The sequence below is a fragment of the Myotis nattereri genome (assembly GCF_964212035.1).
Source record: "Myotis nattereri genome assembly, chromosome: 18".
Taxonomy (NCBI): domain Eukaryota; kingdom Metazoa; phylum Chordata; class Mammalia; order Chiroptera; family Vespertilionidae; genus Myotis; species Myotis nattereri.
The window spans coordinates 21,685,618-21,710,871 of NC_138093.1; the positions used below are offsets into that span (position 1 = coordinate 21,685,618).

The following is a 25,254-nucleotide window of genomic DNA, read 5'->3' on the forward strand; positions in this document are numbered from 1 at the left end:
TCCACTAGGCCCTCATTGCCTACCTCTAGATCGGAGGTGTGTTGGGCCAGAGTGAGATCGCTTGCACTTTCTGTGGGTATTTAGAGATTTTGATCTTTTTCCCTTCCCCAGTGTTTTCCCTCGTGAACTGAAAGAGGTGTTTGCATCATGGAAGCAGCAGTGCTTGAACCGCGGGAAGCAAGACATCAGTGAACGGCTCATCAGTGCCTCATTGTTCCTGCGTTTCCTGTGCCCAGCTATCATGTCTCCCAGTCTGTTCAACCTTATGCAGGAGTATCCTGATGACCGCACGTCTCGGACTCTGACTCTGATTGCCAAGGTCATTCAGAACCTGGCTAACTTTGCCAAGTATGTGTTGCTACCATAACCCCTTTTTACAAAACATTGTTTAAAAAAATATATGAGATATAAAATTTGGGTGGTGATAGGGATCCTCGTCACTCATGTTATAAGACTTTTATTATAAACTAGAGGCTCGGTGCACAAATTCATGCATGGGGCGGGGTCCCCTCAGCCCAGCCTGCACCCTCTCAATCCAGGACCCCTCGGGGGATGTCCGACTGCTGGTTTCGGGATCGGGCCTAAACCAGCAGTCAGACATCCCTCTCACAATCCTGGACCACTGGCCTGCCTGGTTGCCCCTAACTGTCCCCCTCCCCCTGCCAGCCTGGTCACCCCTAACTGCCCCCTGCTGCTGGCCAGGTCATCCCCAACTGCCCCCTCCCTGCCAGCCTGGTCGCTCCTAACTACTCCCACCCCCACCCCCCGCCACCAGCCTGGTCACCCCTTGCTGCTGGTCTGGTCACCCCACATGGCTCCCCTGCCAGCCTGGATGCCCCATGCAGCCTGCTGTTCAGTCGTGTGGTTGTCCCTCACTAACCCCCCTGCTGGCCTGGTTGTAGGCAGCCATCTTGTGAGGGCATGAGGGTTAATTTGCATATTGCCTCTTTATTATATAGGATAACAAAAAAATTGGAAACAACTTAAATATTCATTTTATAGAGGAGTGGTTAAGTAACCTAGGGTACATGCATTCAGAACATTTGCAGCCACTATAAACAGTGTTTTCAAAGAATAGCCAATAATATGGAAAATGATGAAGATATAATTATATTAAATGAAAAGGGCTATTAAAAACTTTAGGGGGAAAAAAAGATATTATATGGTGCATATGCTATTATTCCAGCAGTTTAAAAACACAAAAACTTTAGTATAAACAGTTGGGAAGAACAATCAGACCAATTCTCCAGTTACATTTTCTAAAACAGTTGGCCTGGCCCCTTTAAACAAGTCAATGTCATGAAAGCTGGAAAAGATGGAAGGGGACTGTTTTAGATTTAAAATGACTAGATGCAATGCTTGAATCTTATTTAGACCTGAATTGGAAAAAAGTCTATAAAAGTCCATTTGGGGACAATTGGTGAAATTTAATTTTAAAAATTTTATTGTGATAATGCATTGGTTTATGTAAGAGATATTCCTTATTCAAAGTATATACATACATATATATGTGTGTGTGTGTATATATATGTATAGAGAGAGAGCGCAAACTTGGCAAAATGTTAACACTTGGTTAATGTAGATGAGGCATATTTTTTTTTATTTTTGGTAGATTTAAAGCTTTTTTAAAGGACATTGGAAAGCAGTTGGAGGAAATACACACAAATGTAAACAGTAGATAAATTCAGGTGATAGTGCATCCACACTTTTTTTTTATACTTTTCATTGTTTTTAAATTTTTCTCAGTTTGTGTAATTTTTATAATTTATAGAAAATAATTTTATGGAATCACTGAAAGAAACTTCACACTGGCAGAATTGATCAGAACAGACTCACTCAATAGTGAAGCTTAAAGACAAGATTCTATTAGCGATGTACTGAAGGAAAAAACTAGAACTTTGGTGAGACAGATTGTTTCCTGGCTTAAATAGTTACTTTTTAAGTGCACTACTTTAACTTTGAGTACCCTATAGATAACCCAATGCAAAAACATACATATTTACCCATATTTGAGCTAATTTTAGTAAAAATTATTTCTGGCTTATTTGGGAACAAGTTTCATGGACTTAAACTAGGCCCTGAAGATAGCTAGAGTCTAGATAGGCAAAGAAGAGAGCAAGTTCTTCTCTAGTAGAAATATATAACATGAGCAAAGGCTTGGAGAAGAAAAAGAGTATATGTATTTGGGAAACTTGAAGAAGCGAATTATATTGAAGGTTTATACTGATGAACATTTGGTAGGTAAATGAAGGTTATGTTACAGAGAGCTTTAAATACAAGAAAAATGAGTTTTAGCTTTACACAATAGAAAATAGAAAGCTATTCAGAAGTTTTGAGTATTAATATTAAGAAAGTATGTCTTAGCATTTATCACTTATAAATAACTAGAGGCCCAATGCATGAAAATTTGTGCAAGAGTAGGCCTTCCTTCCCCTGTCTGCCGGCACCAGCTTCCCTTCGGCACTGGGGACTGGGGCAGCTTCCCTCCTCCAGCCGCCTGCAGGCACCCAGGAACCAGGCTGGCTTCCCTTCAGCCCCGGCTTTATCAGGAAGGACGTCCAGAAGACATCCGGTCTAATTAGCATATTACCCTTTTATTATTATAGATAAAATTAGTCACTTACCTCCCCAAAATAAAAATAAAAATCTATAGCTCTGTATACAGTCAACTCAAAATGATCACCTCTCTTTTCCTGAATATGTTCTTTCTCATTTTCTCTCCCTCTCCTTTAGATTCGGTAACAAAGAAGAATACATGGCATTCATGAATGATTTTTTAGAACATGAGTGGGGTGGAATGAAGCGCTTTCTTTTGGAGATCTCTAATCCAGACACCATCTCAAATACCCCAGGCTTTGATGGTTACATTGACCTGGGCCGGGAGCTTTCAGTTTTGCATTCCTTACTGTGGGAAGTAGTTTCCCAACTTGATAAGGTAAAGTAGACTGGAATAGTAAAGGGAGAAGGGAGGTAGAGAACTTGAATGTACCTGAATTCTGCAGAGCATCCACAGGGTGATAGCACTCACCTTTCTGTTAATTGAAAGCAACCTTTTGTCCTATATATCTTAGAATAAATGGTTGTCATTTCTGAGTGAAATGTACACCCTACAAACCAGAAAATTCTAGAAAGCCATGAAATTACTTATCTATTTTTCAAGTAATTATCTGCATTAATGGAGTATATATTTCTATAAATAAATAAGTACAGTATATATAACATATTTAAAAACTTGCCTAGAAACTAATATCTATTATTAGTGTATGTAGCCTTATTCATGTGCAGTAGGATAACATGAAGCCTCATACAGCAATTTCTAACAAAAGGGTGGACTTCAAAATATAAGGGTGGACTATCATGTTTAATCAGCTTTATCCTTGAGAATGTTTTTGTTGTTATTCTAGTCAGAGGGCTTAATATAACTATTAGTACTACAGAGTTATGAGGGATCTGAAAATCCTGGTGGTTTTTTCTCCATAGATGTAAATTAAGAATCCAGAAACAATTATAATTCTTAATCATTTATTTTCTGACTATAAGCTAAGAATTTTATTATTAAATCTAAATAAGAATTTCATATTAATAACTAGATATATACTATTCCAATCATTTTCTTCCTTCTGGGATTTTGCAAAGAGGAATAGGTTTTGTAATGGAGAATAGTCTTAACAGACGTAGGTTAGATTTATCACAATAATTATTTATTGATGCTTTTCTTTACTACAGGTACTTTATGTTGGTGTGGTATGTTAGAATAACTTCAAAAGACAAAGTTATTTTTCTGTGATGAGAATTTGTTTGTTTTCCTTCATTTTTCTATTATCCTTAAAAATGTTCCAATAATATTGGAGGGGTGTAAAACCTATTAATAAAGACCACTTTCCTGAGGAAATGTAAATGGTAGGGTATCCACTGCTGCTTTAAACATTGTGAAATAATAAACTGTTCCTTATTCTTCAGGACCCCTTCTATACTTGTAGAAATGCCAGCTGGACTTTAAGTTGCAGCTGTGCTGAGGGTAAATCCCTTGACTATGAATCATGGTTCAAGAAGGCATCCTCCAGGTGACATATGAGCAGGCATTCTACCTATTTGAGCAGGGTTGAAGAATCTCTTGGTTGTTGAAAAACCAAAGAAGACCCGTAGGCAACCATGTGAAACTGCCTAACAGTTGAGCGGTCCTATAAAACGCCATGAGAATAAGAATTCCCCAAAGAAAAAAATGATTGAGATGGATAAAACAAGTACTAAAAAGTTATTCTTTGTTGAATAACTGTATCAGTGAGATGCAGATACAGTTTTCTTGTGAAATAAGCCTCATTTATTCAGGGTCAAGGTCTTTTTAACAGGCTTTGCTGTGTAAATACACTTTCTCCTTTTTTTTTTTTAATCTCTATTTGGTCCTGGGAACCAGGAGTACGTTTAGACATATTTTATAGAGAAAGTTTACCTGAGTTTTCTGTTTTTGTTTTTTTTAATTGTCATGCTTATGCCAACCTAGTTGGCAATAATAGGTCCGGGTTCCCAAGATTAAATGGCATAGTCGATAGCAGTGTCAACTGTGTGTCCTGGAGTGTTTTGGACCCCTGCATGCAACACTTTCTTGTATGTGGCATGCATTTCTTTCCTCACATAATCCCTTTCCTTTGGAAGTTTCATCACACTAGCCTTTTGGTTAGAAGGTATTTGGTCCTTCCCTTCCCCCCTCCCCCAGCTTGATTTACTAGCCTTCCAAAGATTTTGTTTGCTTTGCATGCCTATTTTAGTTGGAATGGCAATATTTTGGTTGTTTTGAGCATGTCTTTTAATTTTTATTTGCATAATCCTAATTTCTATTTCCTTTCTTTCCTCGATGCCTGCTGCACCTTGTTTCGCGTCCTCCATCCATCTCGACGCCATGGTTCCGCTGCTCCATAACAATGCATTATGAACCTGCCAATCCCACATGCAAACACCTACCCTCCCCTCCAACCTACACCCCTTCATCATTGGACCTCCTGGTCCCCAAAACAATCTGTGGTGGATGTCGCAATGCTTATTATCCAATTAGGGTGAAAATTCCTTCCTACAGGCGACTGTGGCAAAACTGGGACCTCTCCCTCGGGTTCTTGCTGATATCACCAAGTCTCTGACGAACCCTACGCCAATACAACAGCAGCTGAGACGCTTCACTGAGCATAACTCCAGTCCCAATGTCAGTGGAAGCCTCTCTGGGCTGCAGAAAATATTTGAAGACCCTACTGACAGGTATGAAAGAGAATTTGAAGTACTGTCCCAGAGATAAAATGCTTAGAGATTTGGTGAAAATCTATTTAATTTATGTGTTGAATTTACCAACTTTAAAGTCTTGAGCAATTGGAAATAATCATCTGATCTGAGATAAAACCAATTGTTTGTCATAATAATACACAAGATCTAGGATATTTATTTTCTAGAATGATAGTGTAAAGTTATATTTAACAAATGCATTAAAAAAACTATGTCCTGCTTAATGGAAGACTTAAGAGCTCTATGAAATTGACATTTTCATATATAGTAGCACTCAAAAATCAGGAGAACCTCAGTTAAAAACATTTTATAACTGGCTGTTTCAGCTACACAGTGGACACAGTATTGATGCTTAGACTTTGTTTTCTTTGTGTTGGCAAGATTTGTGCCTTTGGCATGGGCCCTTGGGTTGTGCACTTAGAGCCTCTCCTCTTGAACAAATTAAATATGAATTGGGATACCTTGGGAGGGCTTAAAGTCAAACTAGAAAATGGTTGGAATGCTAGTAAAAATGGAAGACAGTGATGGAGTGGTATACACAATATTATCCCCTACCTTTGGAGAAAAACTAAAAATGTTGGATTTTATTTTGAGTATCGTAAGGATGAAATGTGAGCTTAGATGTAAGCATCTGCATTGGGCCTGTGAGCCTTCAGAAGAGTTCATATGCATGAATTGAGGAATCTTAACTATGTTGAATGTGTCTCAAGAGTAATGAAGGGTCCTTTCTGTTTCTACAGTGATTTGCATAAACTAAAGTCTCCAAGCCAGGACAACACAGATAGCTATTTCAGGGGGAAAACATTATTGCTGGTTCAGCAAGCCTCCTCCCAGAGCATGACTTACTCTGAGAAGGATGAAAAGGAAGGTAGCCTTCCTAATGGGCGGAGCATCTCCCTCATGGACCTCCAGGACACGCACGCTGCTCAAGTGGAGCATGCGTCTGTCATGCTTGATGTGCCTCTGCGCTTGACCGGAAGTCAGCTTTCCATAACCCAGGTCGCCAGCATCAAGCAGCTGCGGGAAACCCAAAGCACACCCCAGAGTGCACCCCAAGTCAGAAGGCCCCTGCACCCAGCCTTGAACCAGCCAGGCAGCCTCCAGCCCTTGTCATTCCAGAACCCTGTCTATCACCTCAGTAACCCAATCCCAGCAATGCCAAAGGCCTCCGTGGATTCCAGTTTGGAGAACCTAAGCACTGCCAGTTCCAGAAGCCAAAGTAACAGTGAAGACTTCAAACTCAGTGGACCCAGCAATAGCAGCATGGAAGACTTCAGCAAACGTAGCACTCAGAGTGAGGACTTCTCCAGGCGGCACACTATGCCAGACAGACACATACCTCTTGCTCTGCCCCGGCAAAATAGTACTGGGCAGGCGCATATCCGAAAAATGGACCAAGCCGGATTGGGTGCCCGAGCTAAAGCCGCGCCGTCCCTGCCACACAGTGCTTCCTTACGGAGCACGGGGAGCATGTCGGTGGCCTCGGCAGCCCTGGTGGCCGAGCCTGTGCAGAATGGAAGCCGGTCCCGGCAGCAGTCCTCTTCCTCCAGAGAGAGCCCTGTTCCCAAAGTGAGAGCAATCCAGAGACAGCAGACACAGCAGGTAGGGCGAATGCTGGATGACCTGGCTTCTACCTGGTCCAACTGTTTCCTCGGTCTTTGTGTCGAAATCATTGGGAAACCCCATTGCTAACAAGGTCTCCACTTAAAAATATTTCTGCCACCTTTAAATGGTAAGAGGAAATAAAAGGTTTGGGAGGCTTCTAGTGAGGTGAGACAACAGAATGTAGCTTGACTCATCACCCTGAGGACACTGTAACAACCACACAGGGGCCTTGCTTTCCCTTCACTCGGCACTGAGAACAGATCCGTTATGTTGAATGAATAATTACACACTTAAACTGTGGAATCTATAGGCCAAATCAACCAGAAAGTATTTGGGGACCTGGACATTAATTCTCCCTAAATATTTTTTCTTATGCTTCCAAAATAAAGTTTTGTATTCTGAGCCAAGAGTTTAATATAACTACTCCCTACTCCATCCTCCAGCTCCTTCTGGAAATATCAAGTCCCTTGTGCCTTTTCCTGGAAATCACTAGGAAAATAAACTGAACACCGATAGTGGCAATGTAAAGGAGAGGGGGAGGAAATAGACACACAGGTAGTTGACAAGTATTCTAAACATTTACAATTCCTTATAATTTCTCTTTACATCTGGCGTGGTGAATTTGTGGCCCACAGGTCCTATAAGGTCCGCAAAATCATTTGGTCTGGCCCTGCCAAGGCATTAGGGGTGAGTTAATTAAAAGTTTGACCAAGTATAATAGGCTAATTTTTAAGTTGATAATTTTGTATGGCCTGTGAATGATATAAATATCCAAATAGCCCTTGGCAGTAAAAAGATTCCCCATCCCTGCTTTATAAGCACAAGCCCAGCTAATGTCCTACCCAATTTTAATATAAGATTGGTAAAATCTTTTCTTCTTGATAAGAAGGTTTTCCAAGAGGCACCAATATATATTTTGTTCTTTGAAACAAACTAAAAACCTTAGGAATATGTATGAGTGTGTGTGTGTGTGTGTGTGTGTGTGAGTGTGTGTGTGTGAGAGAGAATTTCCTACTTTTATCTGAAAAAGATTTTTCTCCTGAAAAGTTTTGTATTTGTTGAATTTTTTGAAACCTAATCATACTTTATAAATACTAGGGGAAGCTTTGTGATTTAAAAAAGGCCTTTGTCAGCCAAATAACTTGTCAGAGGAAACTAAAATAAAACCCCAATGTATCTCTTTAATATATTTGCATTTTTATAGGTAAGCCTTTACTAATTTGGCTGCTTCTGTCTCTATTCTGTTGTGATCAGAGTCCTTGCTCCTACTTTGATAACTGTTGTTTAAAAAGTTAGAACATTTGCAGAATTTTTGGATACAGAGAAAGAGGAAGGGATGGAAAACATGTCCAACTCCACCTGAGTCTGGTGGCTGACTTCCTGGGCAAAACCTCCTAGTTAGCCATTCTTTCCTAAGAAATAAAGGTTTTCTTCCATCTTAAATTTTTCATTTTTATTTTGTTGTATTTTTCCCAAATTTACCAATTCATTTGATTTAATAAGCATTTTCATTTAAAGAAAAGGAAAATTATATAATACTAGAGGCCTGTTGCACAAAGAGATTCGTGCAATAGGCCTTCCTTCCCCTGGCTGCCGGCACCAGTTTTCCTCTGGCACCCAGGACCCAGGCCTTCGCTCCGGCTGCAGTGGAGAAGCCAAGCCTCTTCAGTCTTCAGTCATCTTCAGTCGTCTTCAGTCTTCACTCTGCGCCTACATATGCAAAGTAACCACCATCTTTGTTGGGTTAATTTGCATACTCATCGTGATTGGCTGGTGGGCATAGCAGAGTGACACCAATTTCCATGTTTCTCTTTTATTCGTGTAGATGATACAATAATATACATTATTTTCCTTTTCTTTAAATGAAAATGCTTATTAATTGCTCATATAGCTATATCTCATATATACACATTTAATTTGCTAGTTAGGAGGCTATCAGTTATTCACACCTTATTGTGAATTAGTTTCCACACATTGCTTTTATGCCAGCTTCCAGTTGAGATCAACTCCTTTCAGAGTATTAAAGTGTTTATTGAGTCAAGAGAAGAAAAGTAAGTAATTTTAGAAATGGAATATTTTGTAGAGGCAAACAGCTACTAGGGGGCTTACCCACGAGCACCCTGAAGATGAAATAAGGAGAAGAGAAGAATATCAGATTGGAAGAGAGGGGCAGGACAGGGAAGGACGTCTACTTACTTTTGAGGTTGACAATGGATGTCGGCCCAGCCCTAGACAGAAGAGAGGAATGCTCACCCATTCCTCCTTTAGTCATCAATTCCCAGGGCCCATGACTCAGACAGATTCTTCAATTGTCAGTAACAGTGTTTGTGCTATAGGAAAATATAACACCTATCACATAAGCACTCAGTACATGTTTCTATGGGTGATAGATGGGTAGTGGTAAATGTATACAGTCTCCAAACAACCAATTTAAAATTTTGTCACAGCCATTAATGCATTGAATAATGTCTATATTATATTGCCATAAAGTGAGGCATAGCCACAGTGAGATGTCCTAGCACAGCTTTAGATAGTTACCTTTGCTTATGCCTTTGCTGGTACTGCCACCTCATATCAGTTAAACCATAAATCACTATATTTTGATTGCTCAAGTTTCTGGTTTTTCTACGCTGGGTTTTTCTAGGCAGATGGTTCATTCTTTCGAATTTATGTTATTTTTTAAAATTCCTTTCTGTTTCTTGCTTGCTCTTCTCATCTTACTCCCATGAAGCCTCTGAAATTCTATATAATCAGCGCATTTTTCAGGCAAATTCCTTTACATATTATAATTGCAAATTGTGTTAGAGAATTCTTCTCTCCCCAAAACTAGAGGACTTCTTTGTGGGGATTGTTCTGTAGGCGTCTGCAATTATCAGTGGCTTTGTCCTGTGCAAATTCCATTTATATCTATGCACAAAGGAGTGGCCATTGTTGGCACTGTAACTAGCCTCGGTCTCCTCCATCTACTGAGTAGGAAGGAAATAAAATTCCAGTAAAACAATCTACAGAGGGAATTATTTTTCCAGGAAACTAATTTTTGTCCCTTTTCAGCCTCTGTGTGGATTTATTTTTTCTCATTTTTCTCTTCATTTTGTTTTTCATGCATCATGTACTCTGTATGCATAATACACTTTATCTGCAATGTCTGAGTTGTTCAGATATAGCATGTTACCTAAACTTAGAAGTTCAAATTTGAAGAAGCTCTTAAAATTGGTATTTGGCCAGCCTATTGGAATGATGCTATAGTTTTCACATTTGGATTTGTTGACCCTCCCCTAAACCAACCTCTTCAAGCACTCTCAGCATTTACTTAGTAATTTAGTCCACCCATCTTTGGTGCTCATAGCAGAAGTGTTGTTATTCATTGATGGGAACCTGACCATTTCAGACTGTGGAGAAGCTGAAACCAACAGGTCTCATTTATACATAGTAAATACTAGCAAGGAACCAGGGAGCTGCCCGTTCTCAGGTGTCCTCAGCATAGCCAGGCTATGAGTAATTATAGGGTCAGCGAAACTGCTCCTCAGGCTCTTTTGCCCTAAAGTATTATGATTGTTCCCAGAGAAACCCTACACAGCTTTATCTCAAGACGGAGATGTTCTTAGTAGGAATTCCTACTCCTTTACTTTTTGTCTTTTTTTCATCCTTCATTTTCTTTAATGATCCCCTGTTGAAAGTCAGTGGCTGTAAAAGCTCTTCTCGAGGCTACAGCGAAGCAAAGTGGGATCTGAATCTCTTACCAACCTCTCTTTCAATGTCTTTGTCTATAAACTGGAGGTAATAAGTTCTGCTATATATCCAGCTTATGAAGAAGATGGAACAATTATTGGGGAATAGCCTCTGCTGCACTACATAGAGTAATAAAGTGTAGTTTATTAATAAGAGGAGGATTAGAGGAAAAACAGTGTATCTTTCCCTTAGAAATAAATTATAGTAATGAATTCTGTCTAGAGTATTAATAAATAATGTTTCATCAAGCAGCTTTGTACAATTATATAGTCACTACCATTCCAAAAAAAAATCACAAAAAAAACTATATGATATGCTGCCATGCCTCAAATATTGACAGTCTAATTAGGAAATAAGACCAGTACACATAAGACCAATAGAAAAAAATGTAAACAGTATATAGTTTTTTTAATATGAAGAATGTATTACAACAAGAAAATAATTTTGAAACAAAAATCACCTCTATTTTCTTCGAGTCTAACAGAATAACTAATTTTTATTTGTTCAATATTACTTTTCCATCTCTTTATAATTGTGTAAAAGTTTTATCATGAATACAAGGCATAGTTAATATTGGTCACTTATTTTTCAACAGTTATTTACCACCTACCATATGCCACACAAAGTGCTAGGATATAGTAGGAAGTGGTTAAAAATCAGATTCAACCAATAAAATAGGAATAGACCTGAATGCCCAGTTCCTATTGTACAATCTCTCATACATAGTTCATTGGACATTGTTACTTCTGGAGATAGGGTAGCTACCACCATCACCAATGGAATGAAACCACTCTTATTTTTTTGGCTTCTCATTTAACAGTTGAAGCTGAGATTACCATAAGGAACTGCTGTTTTTAATACAGTGGGGCCTTGACTTACGAGTTTAATTCGTTCTGTGACGGAGCTCGTAACTCAAATTACTCGTATGTCAAATCAATTTTCACTGAGTGAGACACGTGATGTTGTGGCGTTCACTGTGACGTTCGCTGCGCCAACTAGCGGTGGGGTATCTGAAGCTGGCTCATAACCCGAATTTTAGCTCGCAACTCAAAGCAAAAAATCGGCTGAGAGACAGCTCTTATCTCGAAAAACTCGTTAGTCGGGACACTCATAAGTCAAGGCCCCACTGCACGTTTTTAGGAGCTAAAGTTTTTCCTTAGTGTGTTCTTAGGAGTATTGTTAGTTTGCAGTACATTTAGAGGCACTCAACACCATCACAAATCACAGGGAAAGAAAGTTTATTCAAGCAACATCTTGTTAACTTGCATAAAGCAGAAAGCTATTGAATCAGCTGCCTTGATGTAATTAAGTTCCAAACAGTGAAGTTGTTATTAGTTTTTGTGGCTACGTTAGCTCAAACTACTATTGAATAGTAGAAAACAGGGATCATAATTATGTCTTCCAACAATAGTTCTCTTTGTGAAACATAACTAGTGGATGAGCTGTCTTGGGAGATGCTAATAAGTATTTCTGATGCAGGTTCAGTCACCTGTGGACTCTGCCACAATGTCCCCAGTAGAGAGGACAGCAGCCTGGGTTCTGAACAATGGGCAGTATGAAGAGGATGTGGAAGAAACTGAGCAAAATCAAGATGAAGCCAAGCATGCTGAGAAGGTAGAACCAAGTCTGTCTTTATTGATGTATTGCCCCACAGTGATAGGCCACAAAAGGGTTGTCTAGCCAAGGACCTGCTCTGCCTCTCCCCAGTTTCAGCTCCACCTTATATACATATCTATGAATAATAATTAGTAGTGTCCTTATGTGGAAATATGCAGGAAAGGCCCATCAAGCTGGGGTGAGGGGTCACCAGCTCTATTTTCTTTTTATGTAGGTTACCTTAATTTGGAGACTACTCTGCTGTAAGTTTCTAGTAATTTTAGACACTTATAGTGTTTCTATAAACTGGTTGGTACTCTTCATTCAAGGCCAAAATTGCCCTTAGGTTAGACTTTCTTTCTCTGTCTTGGTAATGATTTTGTGTTTGTTTGTTTTTTCTTTTTGTCTTTTCTAGATAAAGAACTTCTGGTTTTATAGATGATTTTTAAAAAAAGATATCTATTGACTCAGTTTTGTTATATTATTTTTTTTAAGTTGACATGGAAAAAAATTATCAAACAAGAACTTGACACCATGTATGGCATTATCTTATTTGACTAAGAACCAGACAGCTAGCTTCTGCTTACCTATCAGCATGATCCTAAACATGCTCATTGATGCAGTCTTCCTCTTCAAACTATCCTAAAAATTGTCATCTTTAACCTTCTGGATTAAATCATCATTTAGGACCATGTTGTTAAAGAAGCTAATTGTCTGATTGTCAATTAAATGAAACATTATGTGAAAATAGATTGCATTCTACAAGTTATTGTGCAGATTTATCACTAATTCCTAATGAATTTATGTAGACCATCTATAACAAAGCTTATGCTTCTCAGAACCTTGCCTAGAAATTTGACATTCCAGTGTACTCAAACCCCACACCCAGCAACTTCAGTACAAGAAAGGGTCGTGTAACCAATTGAATTATATAAAACTTTACTTACATAAAGCTTTTGCAAGAAAACAGAACTATGTGTTGAGAAGGGAGAACTAAATTGGACAGGTGAACCACATCTTGAAAAAGGGCCAAGAGGCAGTATCCATCAGCCCTAAAGAACTTGTAGGCCTTTGGCTTAATCCTTGTGACCTCAATATTTTATACTTTTCCAGTTGGGGAGAAAGAAGCAATAGTCTACTCTGCCATAAACTTCTAGTTACTTATTTAGTAGTGCTTAACATTATAGAAATGTTGGGTGTTCTCTACAGGGCTGATTCTAGTAGAGTGAAGGAACGATGAGCCAAGCTCGGTCTGAGATTCCTACAGTACAGGCAATGACAGAACCTTTCTCTTGTCGACAACTGGCTTTTGGCTCATTTTAAGTGATTTGTCAGGCTTCTAAGTGCTTGATCATTTTATTTTCCTACTCTTATTTGATGCCATCACAGATTGGATGCGGCTTGCAGGAGCTGGTAGTTTAATGTGGAGAGAGACACATTAATATATAGATTTAGAATGCCAGGTTAACAATATAAATGTAATTTTAGGAGGAGGGCAGAGCTCCATTCCCATTTGTGCTTGTTGATAATTTTCAAGAACATCAGCAATAGGTGGGATGGCAGTTCGGATGGTATCTAGCTACCTTGCCTCAGGTTTCTTTTTTCAAAAGCAAATCACTGATTCCACAACTTGTGTAACTCCTTTTTCTGTCCTCTAGTATGAACAGGAAATCACTAAACTGAAGGAGCGCCTGCGAGTGTCCAGCCGGAGGCTAGAGGAGTATGAGCGCCGGCTGCTGGTGCAGGAGCAGCAGATGCAGAAGCTGTTGCTGGAGTACAAGGCCCGGCTGGAGGACAGCGAGGAGCGGTTGCGCCGGCAGCAGGAAGAGAAGGACAGCCAGATGAAGAGCATCATTAGCAGGTTACAGGGTCACCTGGCAGTGGCAGTGGGTAGCCAGGCACACAAAGAGGTGGAAAGAGGAGCCAGAGACTCCTCAAGGAACGGCAGCAGTGCCACTTGCAGACTGCGTATGCTCATGGTACTTAGTACAAAGGTGATGACTGGTCCTGTCTCTTAAATTTTCCAAGTGGGCAACCTCTGTGCACTTCCTTTGAAGATAGAGGTAGTCTGTTTTCTTTCATCATAACAATTAGGAAAAATAAAAACTTTATGATGCACTTGAGAGGCCTTAGAGCAGAAGTGGGTTTTAAAAACCTAAGTATTCAGTGTCCAAAACTAACTTAGTTTTTCACAAAAGTTTCCAAAAACAGGGAAGGAAGTTCCTCTTGGTAAGGGCCAGAGAACCAAGAGAAGAAGGTGCCAAGGATGTCAAGGGAGGCTAAGGGAGGGTTAATTTTACCCAACACTCACATAGCACTTACTATGGGCCTGGCTCATTTTCTTTTACAGATTGTTTAATCTGTTAATAATAATTTAATGCCATCGTCTGAGGAAGGCATTATTACTATTCTCGTTTTACAAATAAAGAAACAAGCAACAGATTAAAAGACACTTGCCCAAGGTCACCTAACAGTGCAACCAAGATTTGAAGCCAGGCTCAAGCTCCAGAATCCATGCTCAATAACCACTGTGCTTCTATCTTGTCAAAAGCTGTGGAAGGTCAGGTAAACTGAAGACAGAAGAGTTCTGCTGTTTCAGCCGTACAGTCTTACTGAGGGCAGTTTGATGGGATTTAAACATCAGTGGGGTGAGATGTAAATGGTGGATGAGAAAGAAACTAGACCCACCTGTGCAGGGAACAGAAAGGACAGCTGTCACAGGGTAACTTGAGATTAAGAGGAAATTGTTGGTTTTTTGTTGACTGGTTTGATATTTTAAGATGAAGTGAGTTGTGCTAAGGGATCTGAGGGAAGAAATGATCATGGAAATACTGTCCCAGAGGAAATGAAAATGTGAGTGACCTAGTCACAGGGAGAGAAATTAATGTTGGATGTCTTCCAAGGTAGGAGAGAAGAAAGATCTCTGATTGGGATGGAGTGGAAATATTGAACTAGGATGAGTTTGGATTTCTTGTCCTCTGCGTTCATTATCTAGCCCTCTTTTTGAAGATGCTGAAATGTCCTTCCTGCTACTTTCTAGGCTAATGGCTGTGGAGGAGGAACTGAAGAAGGATCATGCTGAGATGCAAGCAGTTATTGATGCAAAGCAGAAAATAATTGATGCACAGGTAAGCAGGCTTAGAATCTGGTAGAAGGCACTTGTTATTCCTGACTGTTATTTCCTGACTTCCCGTCCCTTGTGCATGCCAAGGCATGTTCTGGAAAATGGGCCACTGAAAAATTCTCAGCATTACCTTTTGAAGATTTCAATATGATCTCTCACTTCTCCTTTCTTTTACTAGTGACAAGTCTGTTAACCCAGCAAAGTATTAGCGTGCTTAGTACAGTTTCTTAACAGATCTCAACCTAGTGCATGATGGGGTTTACTTCTTTCCTTATGGAAAGTAGGGCGTTCTCTAAGGGAATAGCTGTGAAAAGTAACTGCATGTGTCTGGCTTGTGACCTCCACTGACCATTGCTTGGCTGTGATGTTCACGGTCTTGTCAGTCACGTCCACTGTGCCATCAACCTCTGGCCCCAACTGTAGGGGAGAGACAAGGTTGTCAAAGGTACCCTTCCTTATTCCTTTGTTTCCAGGCTTGGCATTGATGCTTGGAATTTGCTTGGTTGTTGGCTGTGCTTAGAGAGCCTCTTTCGATGGATGAAATCAGTCTGGGCCTTTGCTCACTCTATACCTGTGACAACAATGGTGTGATGACTGCCAAGAGTATCTCACAGCGACACATCAATGTTCAGAACAAAATCCAGCAGGCAGAAAATGTTTCTTAATTCTTTTTCATTTTATCAGTGCAACATATAGTTGTATGTCTTAGGACGAAACAAATCACAAAAGGCAGGTGCAGTTTTGAGACTGTCTGGTCTACCCACTGAATGTGTCACCTGCCTGAAGACAACCCAGCCAGGTGTGCATTTCTCACCCTGAAGTACATACCATATCCGTCAGCTGTAAAATAAAACTGGGAGTAAGGACTTCATGTTCTGCTCCCTTCACTGCACGTCAGCCAGCAGTCAGTCTGTGTTAGAGCCCCCATTGTTCTGAAACATGCCCTTGCCACCTCCAGTCTAGGTGCTGGGGTGGGGTTGTTTTTTAAAGGCACTGGGGGTGAAGCTTAAAGCACAGCCATGGGAAGAATGCTCCATGGGCCTTGTACTCCTTCAGAGACTCCTGACCTGGAAGTCGAGTGATGCTCTCTCGTCAGCATAGTTCCCAAAATATTTTGGAGTCTTAAACTCTGTAGTTTCTGGATATTTAGACCTCCTAAGTAGCAGAAGAAACTTCTGTTGTAATTATCTTACATGGTCCTTTAAAAACAAAAACAAAAACTTTCATGTGTCTCCAGGGTGAGTGAGGGAAGGGTAGTGGAGACAAGGCCATCTTGCTATGTACTATAAAAACTCATCCCGCAGGCTTAAGAGAAATAGCCTGGAGAAAGAGGGCAATTTAGTCAGGAAAACTAGTGTTGATAAGTTTTCACTTTGGAATTTTCAATATGGCAGTATAAAGCAGGGAAAGTCCTAATAACCACACCAGGAGAGCTTTTAGTTCCAATAAGATACAACAGACCATTTTCATGATTCCAGCTGGCCTGAGATTGTGTTGGCCTGAGCAGAGGGAGCGTGGCTGTGTCATAGTGGTGGCTCTGCATGCAGGATTGCCCTTTTCTCGGTTCATCAACACAGCTTCATCATCAGCTTCTCATTGTTAGCCCACCCCAGCCCCTGTTTTGACATCTAGGGCAAGATGACTGGGTATGCAGCAGGAGCCCTAGGATAGAAGGTGAAAGCAAGAGAGGGAATTGGATTTATCAGGGCTCAATGCTCTGGAAAACAAGGACTTTCTATCTGTTAACCAGGAGTGTGGCACTGTTCAGGAATGGAAGAAATATTACCTTCAAAGTACCAGACTAATGGTCTAGCCCAATTATATAATATTTTGTGTCCTTCCCTCAAGACAGTGGTGTTTAAATGGTTTGATTCCCTGGACTACTTTGGTGAAACCAGAGGCACCTTTTATAGATCAGTTTCCAGCTGCTCCTACTGAGCACTCAACAATAATAGGTTGCATGACACCAAAGCTACCTAAATGTGATCCATTACCGATTCCAACATAGGCCTTACTGTAGAGTACATTTTCTACCAGATGCCCAGTGTGGATCCCCAAAGAATACTGGGAAAATCTACTAGAGCACATGTGGAAACCACTGCACCATGCATAGCACAAATCAAACACTAAAGTCAGTTTTTGAAAAATTATATTCTCCTTAAAAGGTAGGTTTTCCAGTCCCAGCTGTTGTCTTACTGATACATTAAAATATTATTATAGGAAGAGACTGTGAACATCCTTTGGTACCCTTTGTAATGAATAGCTTGGTGCCACTAGTAGAAAAAACATTTCTGAAATGAATATAGTATCTTACCTTACACGAGAGTTGAGCCCAGCATTTCCCAAAATGCTATGCCGGATGCCCAGTGAATTGGTTTTCATCTCTCTCAGCAGCCCTGTGTCCCACAGGACATGCTTGTCCCTGAATTCAGCCTCTCCATCTCCTAGAGTCAGTTCATGCCACAAGGCCAGCCTGGGCCAGCCGCTTTCTAACTAGAAGGGGAGGATGAGCACTCCATCGGTGAGGGCAGGCCCACCGTCCTGGACCTTGTAGTAGCATGGCCATGGGGAGCCTGGTAATGGTACTAGGGCACCATTTCTCAAACATCAGTCCAGGGACTGTGCCACCTTTCACCCCCCTCCAGGATCACTCCATGTGACTCAGATGGAGAACAGAGAAGGGCTTCCTCTTCTGAGAAGCAAGCAGCTGCCTAGGTACTGTTGCAAGTGATACCTCCACTGTGTTAAATTACAGGTCCTAAATGGAGATGAGATTATTCAAACAGGCAAGTAAACCCTGTCGTTCTCTAGCCGAGCAGTTCCCAGCCCTGGCCCAGTGCACTGGCCTCCTACACATTCCAGCTCCTGACTCCCCACCCTTGACATCCTTCCTGTCAGACCTGGACCAGATTGTTCTGTCTTTCAATCCAGGCAGAATCACAATGTCAGAGCATCTTTTGTCAACTAAACGTGAACTTCAAAAGTCCCTGTTTGATTTTTTTTCTTTTACTTTTTTTTTATTTTGAGAAGTTGGCAGTGAAGGGAATTACAAAAGGGAGTTTTTCCACTTAGAAACCTTTATCGGTTTGGGGGAAAGGGGTTGTTTGGCTTCTGTTGTTACTCTCATAGTCAATAAATAATTACAGTCATTCTTAATCTCTTTGTAACCCTTTAAGAATTAGATAATGTTTTATAATGCCTAATTTTTTTTATAAGCCTGGAAAATCCTAGAGATATGCTAGTATAATGAATATTCCTTAGTATTGGGGTCTTATAGATTAGCCTAATGTTGAATTTTTTTTTTCATTATTTCAAGAAATTATGTTTTTCTGTGTAGGGATCCTAGGGTAAAACATCAGATTTGGCTCCCAGGCCTTATTTTCTGATAAACCGTGGGCCAATCCTTACCGACTGACTTGGAAAAGATCTATACTTATTATCCCAGTAAATTCCAATTTTTTTAATCATTATCATTTTTTTAAAGCCTCATGTATCTTTCTTTCTTTGAGTTTTGCCTATCCTTCCAACAAGATACTCACCTTCCAATGTCAAAAGCATACTGATTAGTGGTTAGTTAATAATGCGGATTTGGGGTATCTTACCACCTGAGTTCTCCATCAGGGAAAGGAAGAATTTTTTTTTAATGATAGTAAGCATGAGCTGGGTTTTGGTTTTTTGATTTTTATACTTTTGAAACTATGACCACCACACTGCTGCCTTACAGATCCCTGCCCCACCCCAGAGTAGGGAAGCATCATTTGATGCTGTGCCTGTGCTTTTACCCAAACACCCCCCCCCACACACACACACACACACACTCCCTGAGCAGTGATCTTTACTCTGTATCCGCTGCAGTGAGTTCCCCACAGAGCCCCCGTGGGCCCTGTGTTGCTGGGCTTCAACAGCAAGGAGCAGCGCCAAAGCCTCAGTCCTCCTGTCCTCTTCAAGCCTGACCGTGACTCACCTTACCATGCTTTTCCCCATAAATGCAGAAGTTTCTGGGGTAGGAAAGCTCCTTTTGGCTTTGGGGATTGTTCCTCATGTGCCATTTTCTTTTTAATTTCATGGGCATAGGCAAAGCCAGCTCTTCTTGGCATTAACTTCTGGAATGATTTACCTCGCTGCTGAAGCTAGTATTAGGCTTCTTGCCTAATCTTTCTAAGACTGGTATTTTGATGGGGTGATTTTTTCTTTTTTTTAATTTAGATGGCACTACTTTTCTTGAGTTGGTTTTTTCCCCCCTTTTTTTCACCCCTCAGGTTTTCTTTCTTTTCTTTTTTTTTTAATGTGTGTATATTCAACACCCTTTAGCTCCAAAATATTGGTTCTAAAGCGTGTGTTGTTTTTCAGAGACTCAAAACTAAAATGAAAGCACTCTCCATGTCGGGTAGCTTTCCTGGAGTAACTCTGAGCTGGAATGAGTCCAGGAGCTTGTGTTCTCTGTTTGTTTTCATGTGTTATGTTTACGGCACCCCCCTCGGCCACACCTCCCTACCTGTATCCAAGTAACTCCCTGGTCTGAGCTTTTGGCTGCTTTCCCCCCTCTTGCGTGTTGCATCCTCACTTTGTTGGTGATTATAAACTGCCACCATGTGTTGTTTTTATCTTGAGCACAATGTGAGTTCTCTGCAAATACGACTGATGGGCCCTCTTTGGGGGCTAAGGACCCACAGATCACTTGCACTTCTCTGTGAAATGAAACCTCTGGTGCTTCTTTCTTTGCCATCTAATGTCCATGTTTTAAATTTGACCAAAAGCACTTAATACAGTCAGGCAGCTTGACCCTGTGTTGCACAGTCTGAAGTAGCACGTGGTGTCACCTTACCATGGTGTCTTAGTGTCCTGAGGGATTATTAATAACACATCCTGCTATGCTGACAGGACAAAAAGAGAAAATGAGCACAGACCCGTTGGACTCGGTGTGCAGAAAGAGGCAGAGACGTTCCATTGATCCGGAAAGCATCATGCGTGCAGCAGTGTGATAGAAAGCGTTAGAACAGTCATTCTAAAGAGTATTACGGTGTGATTTCCTATGTGGAGCCGGAATAAAGCCATGATTGGTGTGTTGTAGGAAAAACGGATCGTGTCCCTGGATTCGGCCAACACCAGACTGATGAGCGCACTGACCCAGGTGAAGGAGCGGTACAGCATGCAGGTCCGAAATGGCCTCTCTCCCACCAACCCCACCAAGCTTTCCATCACGGAGAATGGTGAATTCAAAAACAGCAGCTGCTGACGGCCTTGATGACTAGACAGACTGTGGGAGGAGACAGAAGGAAATGTCCCCGCTCTCCTGTCCCCGCCCTTCCCCCAACCCCACCAGGTTTACAGAATGTTGCTACTTCAGAACAGCAGTGAGGAGAGACACTCTCAATTGAAGAAGGAACTTTGTCTTTCAGGGCATAAGGCGAAGATTCCCAAGGTCGATGCTTTCCCCCCGTGTCTCTGTGTACATAGGGAACTTAGTTCTGGGCCATGTACAGAAAATACCACTGTAATATACCCAAAGGAAGTTAATAATGTAGATTACCTTTTTAATTATTGCTATTTTTATTATTGTTTTCTCTTGTTGAAAGCACTGCAGTTGTTAGTTGAATGAGTGAGAAATGAGCCCAGTGGGTCAGTATGTAGAGACCCACTGTCTGTCTGTCTGGTAGAAGTGCACGGCGAACAATAGAACATTTTCAGAATGAATTTTTTCAGGGATTCATCTGCCAGTTTAAAAAAATCCCACTTTGGCCCTCTGGTCCTTTAGGAAAACATGCAAATACTAAGGTCCAAACAAAACATTTAATCCCACTGATAAACCAAGACTGGCTCTGGATGGACAGCTACTCCACTTTGGAGATACGCTGCTTCAGAGGACACAGACGAGAGCTCTTGCATCAAAACTGGACTTCCTGAGGAGTGAGTTCTGTCGAACTCTTGTTGGTGTTTATCCCCTTCTGTCTGTAGCAGATGGGAATTTTCCATTTTAGATAGGGGACTGCTTTTTTACCCCAGTTGTAATAAAGAGTATTCTCTTTCCTCTTTAGAGTTTACAAAACTATAAATATTTGTGTCTGTACACACCATCTCCACCTTCCCACACCCCCTGCCCTCCCCGCCCCGGTGGTGGCAGCAGCGTCACCAACAGGGTTTACTCTCCCCTGGAGAGGTTCTTCCAATGTGCTGTCCATAAATCATCCAGAACAGACACCCTTTCTTCCGCACAGAAAAGGGCTAACCATACCATAGCAGGAATCTCTGACTACTTCCTATTTAAAAACAAAACATTTTCTATTTGTAAATTATAATTTTTATTTGGGGTAAAGATTTTATTCATTATACTAGCATATCTCTAGGCAGGGTAATCTTATCTCAATCTTTAACTCTTAAGTTGCTCCTTTAATCCCTTAAGTAAAATTTGGGAAGGAAATCCAGATCTGAAGTGTCACTCTGAAGAGGGGTGACTCTCTTGTAAGAAAAGAAACCCAAAGTGGGAGGCAGTGCGTTCCGTGTGTTGCCCCCATGCTCTCAGTAGATTCGTCAGTAACTACTGTCTCACCAGTTGTCATCTTGGCTTTAGTGCAGGACAGAAACAGTCGTGGAAGCTGATTGGTTTCCTTTTTTCCAAAGGTGTGAATTGTCATCTTGAATGCAACCCTGATTATCAGAAGCATAGAATGTTACATGTTAGCCATTATATATACAAATATATATATATATATACACATATCTATTCACACATGTGTACATATAACCACACAAGTAGAACTCGTTCATGCCTTCTGTGCTGTGAGGTATAATGTTAAAAGGGTGTTGAATCTCTTTAAGCAAGATCTAAGCAGTTGTTTCTATTGGCAGAGAACATTTATCAAGTTAATGCTCTTTTAAATGATAAACTTTAAGGAAATTTTTAAAAAGGAAAAGAGGCGTGGGGGAAGAAAGACCAGAGGGAGCGCTGTGCAGGAGTGAGTGTTTCCGCACAACAGAATATTTGGAAGGAAACAGGAGAACGTTTATCTATCGGGTCCTCTTTTGAGTGAAGCCTAGACAGCGGCCCTGAGTCCCTTTCGCAGGGCCCCAGCTTAGGTTCTGACGCTTTAGCGCTGCCCTCTCTCGGGTGGGTCTTTGTGTTGGTCCTTGTATCTCAGCAGCCTCCCCAACCCACGAACTTTTAAAGCATTTCCCTTCATAACACTCCCATTTCTGCCAGTCAGAGACCTCAAGCAGGAGTTCCTCACAGTGCTTATCTGATCTGCAGACCTCATGCCCACATGTTCGGTACCCATGTATTTTCTTGACCTTTGATAGTTATTTTACAAATTCTTACCTCTCCTCTCCAAGCTGAAGGCACACTGTAGTCAAAATCACTTACTTAAATGGGGGTGGGGCTTCACTAATTCTGCAGTAGTGCCCTTTGTGGGAGAGGATAATATAAGCATAGGTCCACTGTTGCTCAGCTCTAGCCAGGTTTAATTCTCATTCATTCTTCGTAAAAATCCGTCCACTGTGCTGCAGAAAACCTGGGAAAAGTATCGTCGATGTCGAGGGCCTTACGTATGTAACGTGGGCGTGAGGTTCGGAAGCTCTCAGGTGCCAGTTAGGGTTACAGAGGCTGATAAGCTTACCTGTCCTGGGGGCCTGGACACAGAACATCAAATGTGTTTTTGGTGGATGCAGTTTTTCTTGTTGGCATGTGGGAGCTCCTTAGAGCCGCCTACTTTGGAAGATTAAATGCCCAAATGTTTGGATAGATTATGCAGCCCTCTATTATCAGGTTATCTTGAATGAAGAGAAGAGAATAAAAAATAATAAAGTTAGACATAAGCTAGAAGTTCAGAGTTGTTGCCAGATGTTAAATGTTAGATTATCCTTTGAGCCTGTTTCTATTCAAATATTTTTCTGAGTTTTTCTTTAGAAAATGCTGCAATCTATAGAGCTTATTCTGAAATGTTTTTTTCTCAGGTATGGAAGAAGGCAGCAACAGCTGACTTTTTATGGAGGTATAGCTTAGTTGGCTTTGCTCAGCCCCAATAGGTACCAGCCTCTGTGCTATTGGGAGGAGGGATATGGGGAAGAAGCAGGTGGACTCAGATGGCCGGGCCTTGCACTTCTTCTACCCAGCACATCGCCACATTGTGTGCGCTGCAGAGACCCGGATTGTGTGGAATTTGGAGGTCAGGGGGCATGCTTACTAAGTGCTTGTCCCACTAACAACCAAACATGGCCATTGACAAGAACAGTGCTGACAGGATTCAGGAAAAGAGCTTCATATTCCCCGTTTATGTCAATGGGCCAAAGGAGTTACATTTCCATCAAGTCATCATATTCCCTGAGTCTCTGCAATATAAGCCCTGACAGAGAGGATGTTGTAACTAGGCAACTTGAGCACTGTCTGTGTGCCGAGCTCTATTACCAAGGTGCCATTGGGGTCTGGGACAATCTTTCGGTAAGAAAGATGGCAAAATGAGGTAACCATGCTGCTATAGCTTTTGGCTTTTTCCATTGTTATCGAGTTGGTCAGAATTAGCTTTTTCTGGGCTGCTTCTGCTTTTCCCTGCGATGCTGTCAGACAGGGCAAGGAAAAGCAGGATTTTCTGTCATGACCACTGTGTGCCCTTGAGAATGAGCTTGACTTTAGAAGTCAGGCTTCTCACATCCTAGTCTACCTGTGGCCTTTGTTTGTGGATCTGCAATTCTGTCCACCTTGTCCCCAGAGGTACACCAGGTTAGGAGCAGTTCTGTTTTGGAAGCCCCAGAGCAAGACAGCTGCCATCAAGTGAGCTTGCATTGGTGTTTGTTTTCCTTCCATTAGGTTTAGCTTCTAGTTATCTCCAGTTGGGAGATCCTGAGAAGTCTGGTTGTGGGATTGAACTTGGGGAAGGAACCTTCTTCAGGATGACCACGTCCCATATGACTCTGAGCCCCAGGCTTGCCACCAGACTGGACTTTGTGACTGGGCCTGACTCAGCAGCTCCGAAGCCTATGCCACAGCTTCGCTGACTTTTCAGCCACACCTTTGGAGACCACCTTCTCCTGCAGACTGGAAGGGGCTTTCCTCTCCCGTCCCCTTTCCCTTTCAAGTCTAGCAGTGAAACCTCCTGTTTGCCCCAACAGTGAAAAGTTGCCTTCCCACCCCTACCTGGGGGCCAAGAATTCGCTTTTATTGATATGTCAATTGGAAGGACCTATTTTACTAGTTTTTTATGTTGTTGTTTTTTAAAAAATATATTTTTATTGACTTCAGAGAGAAAGGAAGAGGGAGAGGGAGATAGAATCATCAATGATAAGAGAAACTCATTGATTGGCTGCCTCCTGCATGCCCATACTGGGGATCGAGCCCGCAACTCAGGCATGTGCCCTTGACTGGAATCAAACCTGGGATCTTTCAGTTCACAGGCCAACACTCTATCCACTCGGCCAAACTAGCTAGCCCAGTTTTGTTGTTGTTGTTGTTGTTTTGTTTTTGTTTTTAAGTAAGATATACTGGGGTGTTGGATTTTTAAATAGAATCTCTTTCTGTGTTTGAGTGATTGCTATTAGTTCCAGAAGTATTCTCTTGTGGTCATGACCCAGTTATGGAGCTCTTGAGTTTAGGAAAGACAACAGTGATGAAATTTGCATGAGATAGGTTAAATATCTCATGAGGAGTGAAAGAACCTGAGGAAGATAACATGATCCAAGAGGGGACTGTGCACAGCAGCCTTCTCAATAGCCCAGAGGTCCAAGGAAACGGGAGTATTTACAGCCTTGCCTGCACTTAAAATACATTGATATGTGGAGAGGCAGTTTCTGCAGACAACATGTGCACACCCACACAAAACACAAATCCTAGGGCTTCCTCTTTCTGAATGTTAATCCACCTACAGAGCAGTGATTCCCAAACTTTCTTGGGTTGTTTAGATTTTGTTCTCATTTGTTAGATTTTATGACAGTGGTTCTCTCTT

At 41.3% G+C, this 25,254-nt stretch overlaps 1 protein-coding gene across 4 annotated transcripts in view; it reads left to right on the plus strand.

The window, feature by feature from the left end:
- Window positions 1-21,372, plus strand: part of RASAL2 (RAS protein activator like 2) — a 248,978-nt gene extending 227,606 nt beyond the window's left edge. For 3 of the 4 annotated variants that reach the window (XM_081112119.1, XM_081112118.1, XM_081112121.1), the window contains 8 exons: window positions 112-348; window positions 2,734-2,935; window positions 5,051-5,247; window positions 6,009-6,870; window positions 12,082-12,216; window positions 13,857-14,059; window positions 15,239-15,326; window positions 20,394-21,372. In XM_081112119.1, the coding sequence (XP_080968245.1) occupies window positions 112-348; window positions 2,734-2,935; window positions 5,051-5,247; window positions 6,009-6,870; window positions 12,082-12,216; window positions 13,857-14,059; window positions 15,239-15,326; window positions 20,394-20,558 (2,089 nt within the window). In that variant the 3' untranslated portion in view covers window positions 20,559-21,372. The remainder of the gene's footprint in view (window positions 1-111; window positions 349-2,733; window positions 2,936-5,050; window positions 5,248-6,008; window positions 6,871-12,081; window positions 12,217-13,856; window positions 14,060-15,238; window positions 15,327-20,393) is intronic. The other variant, XM_081112120.1, reaches the window with a different exon arrangement.
- The last annotated feature ends 3,882 nt before the right edge of the window (window positions 21,373-25,254 follow it).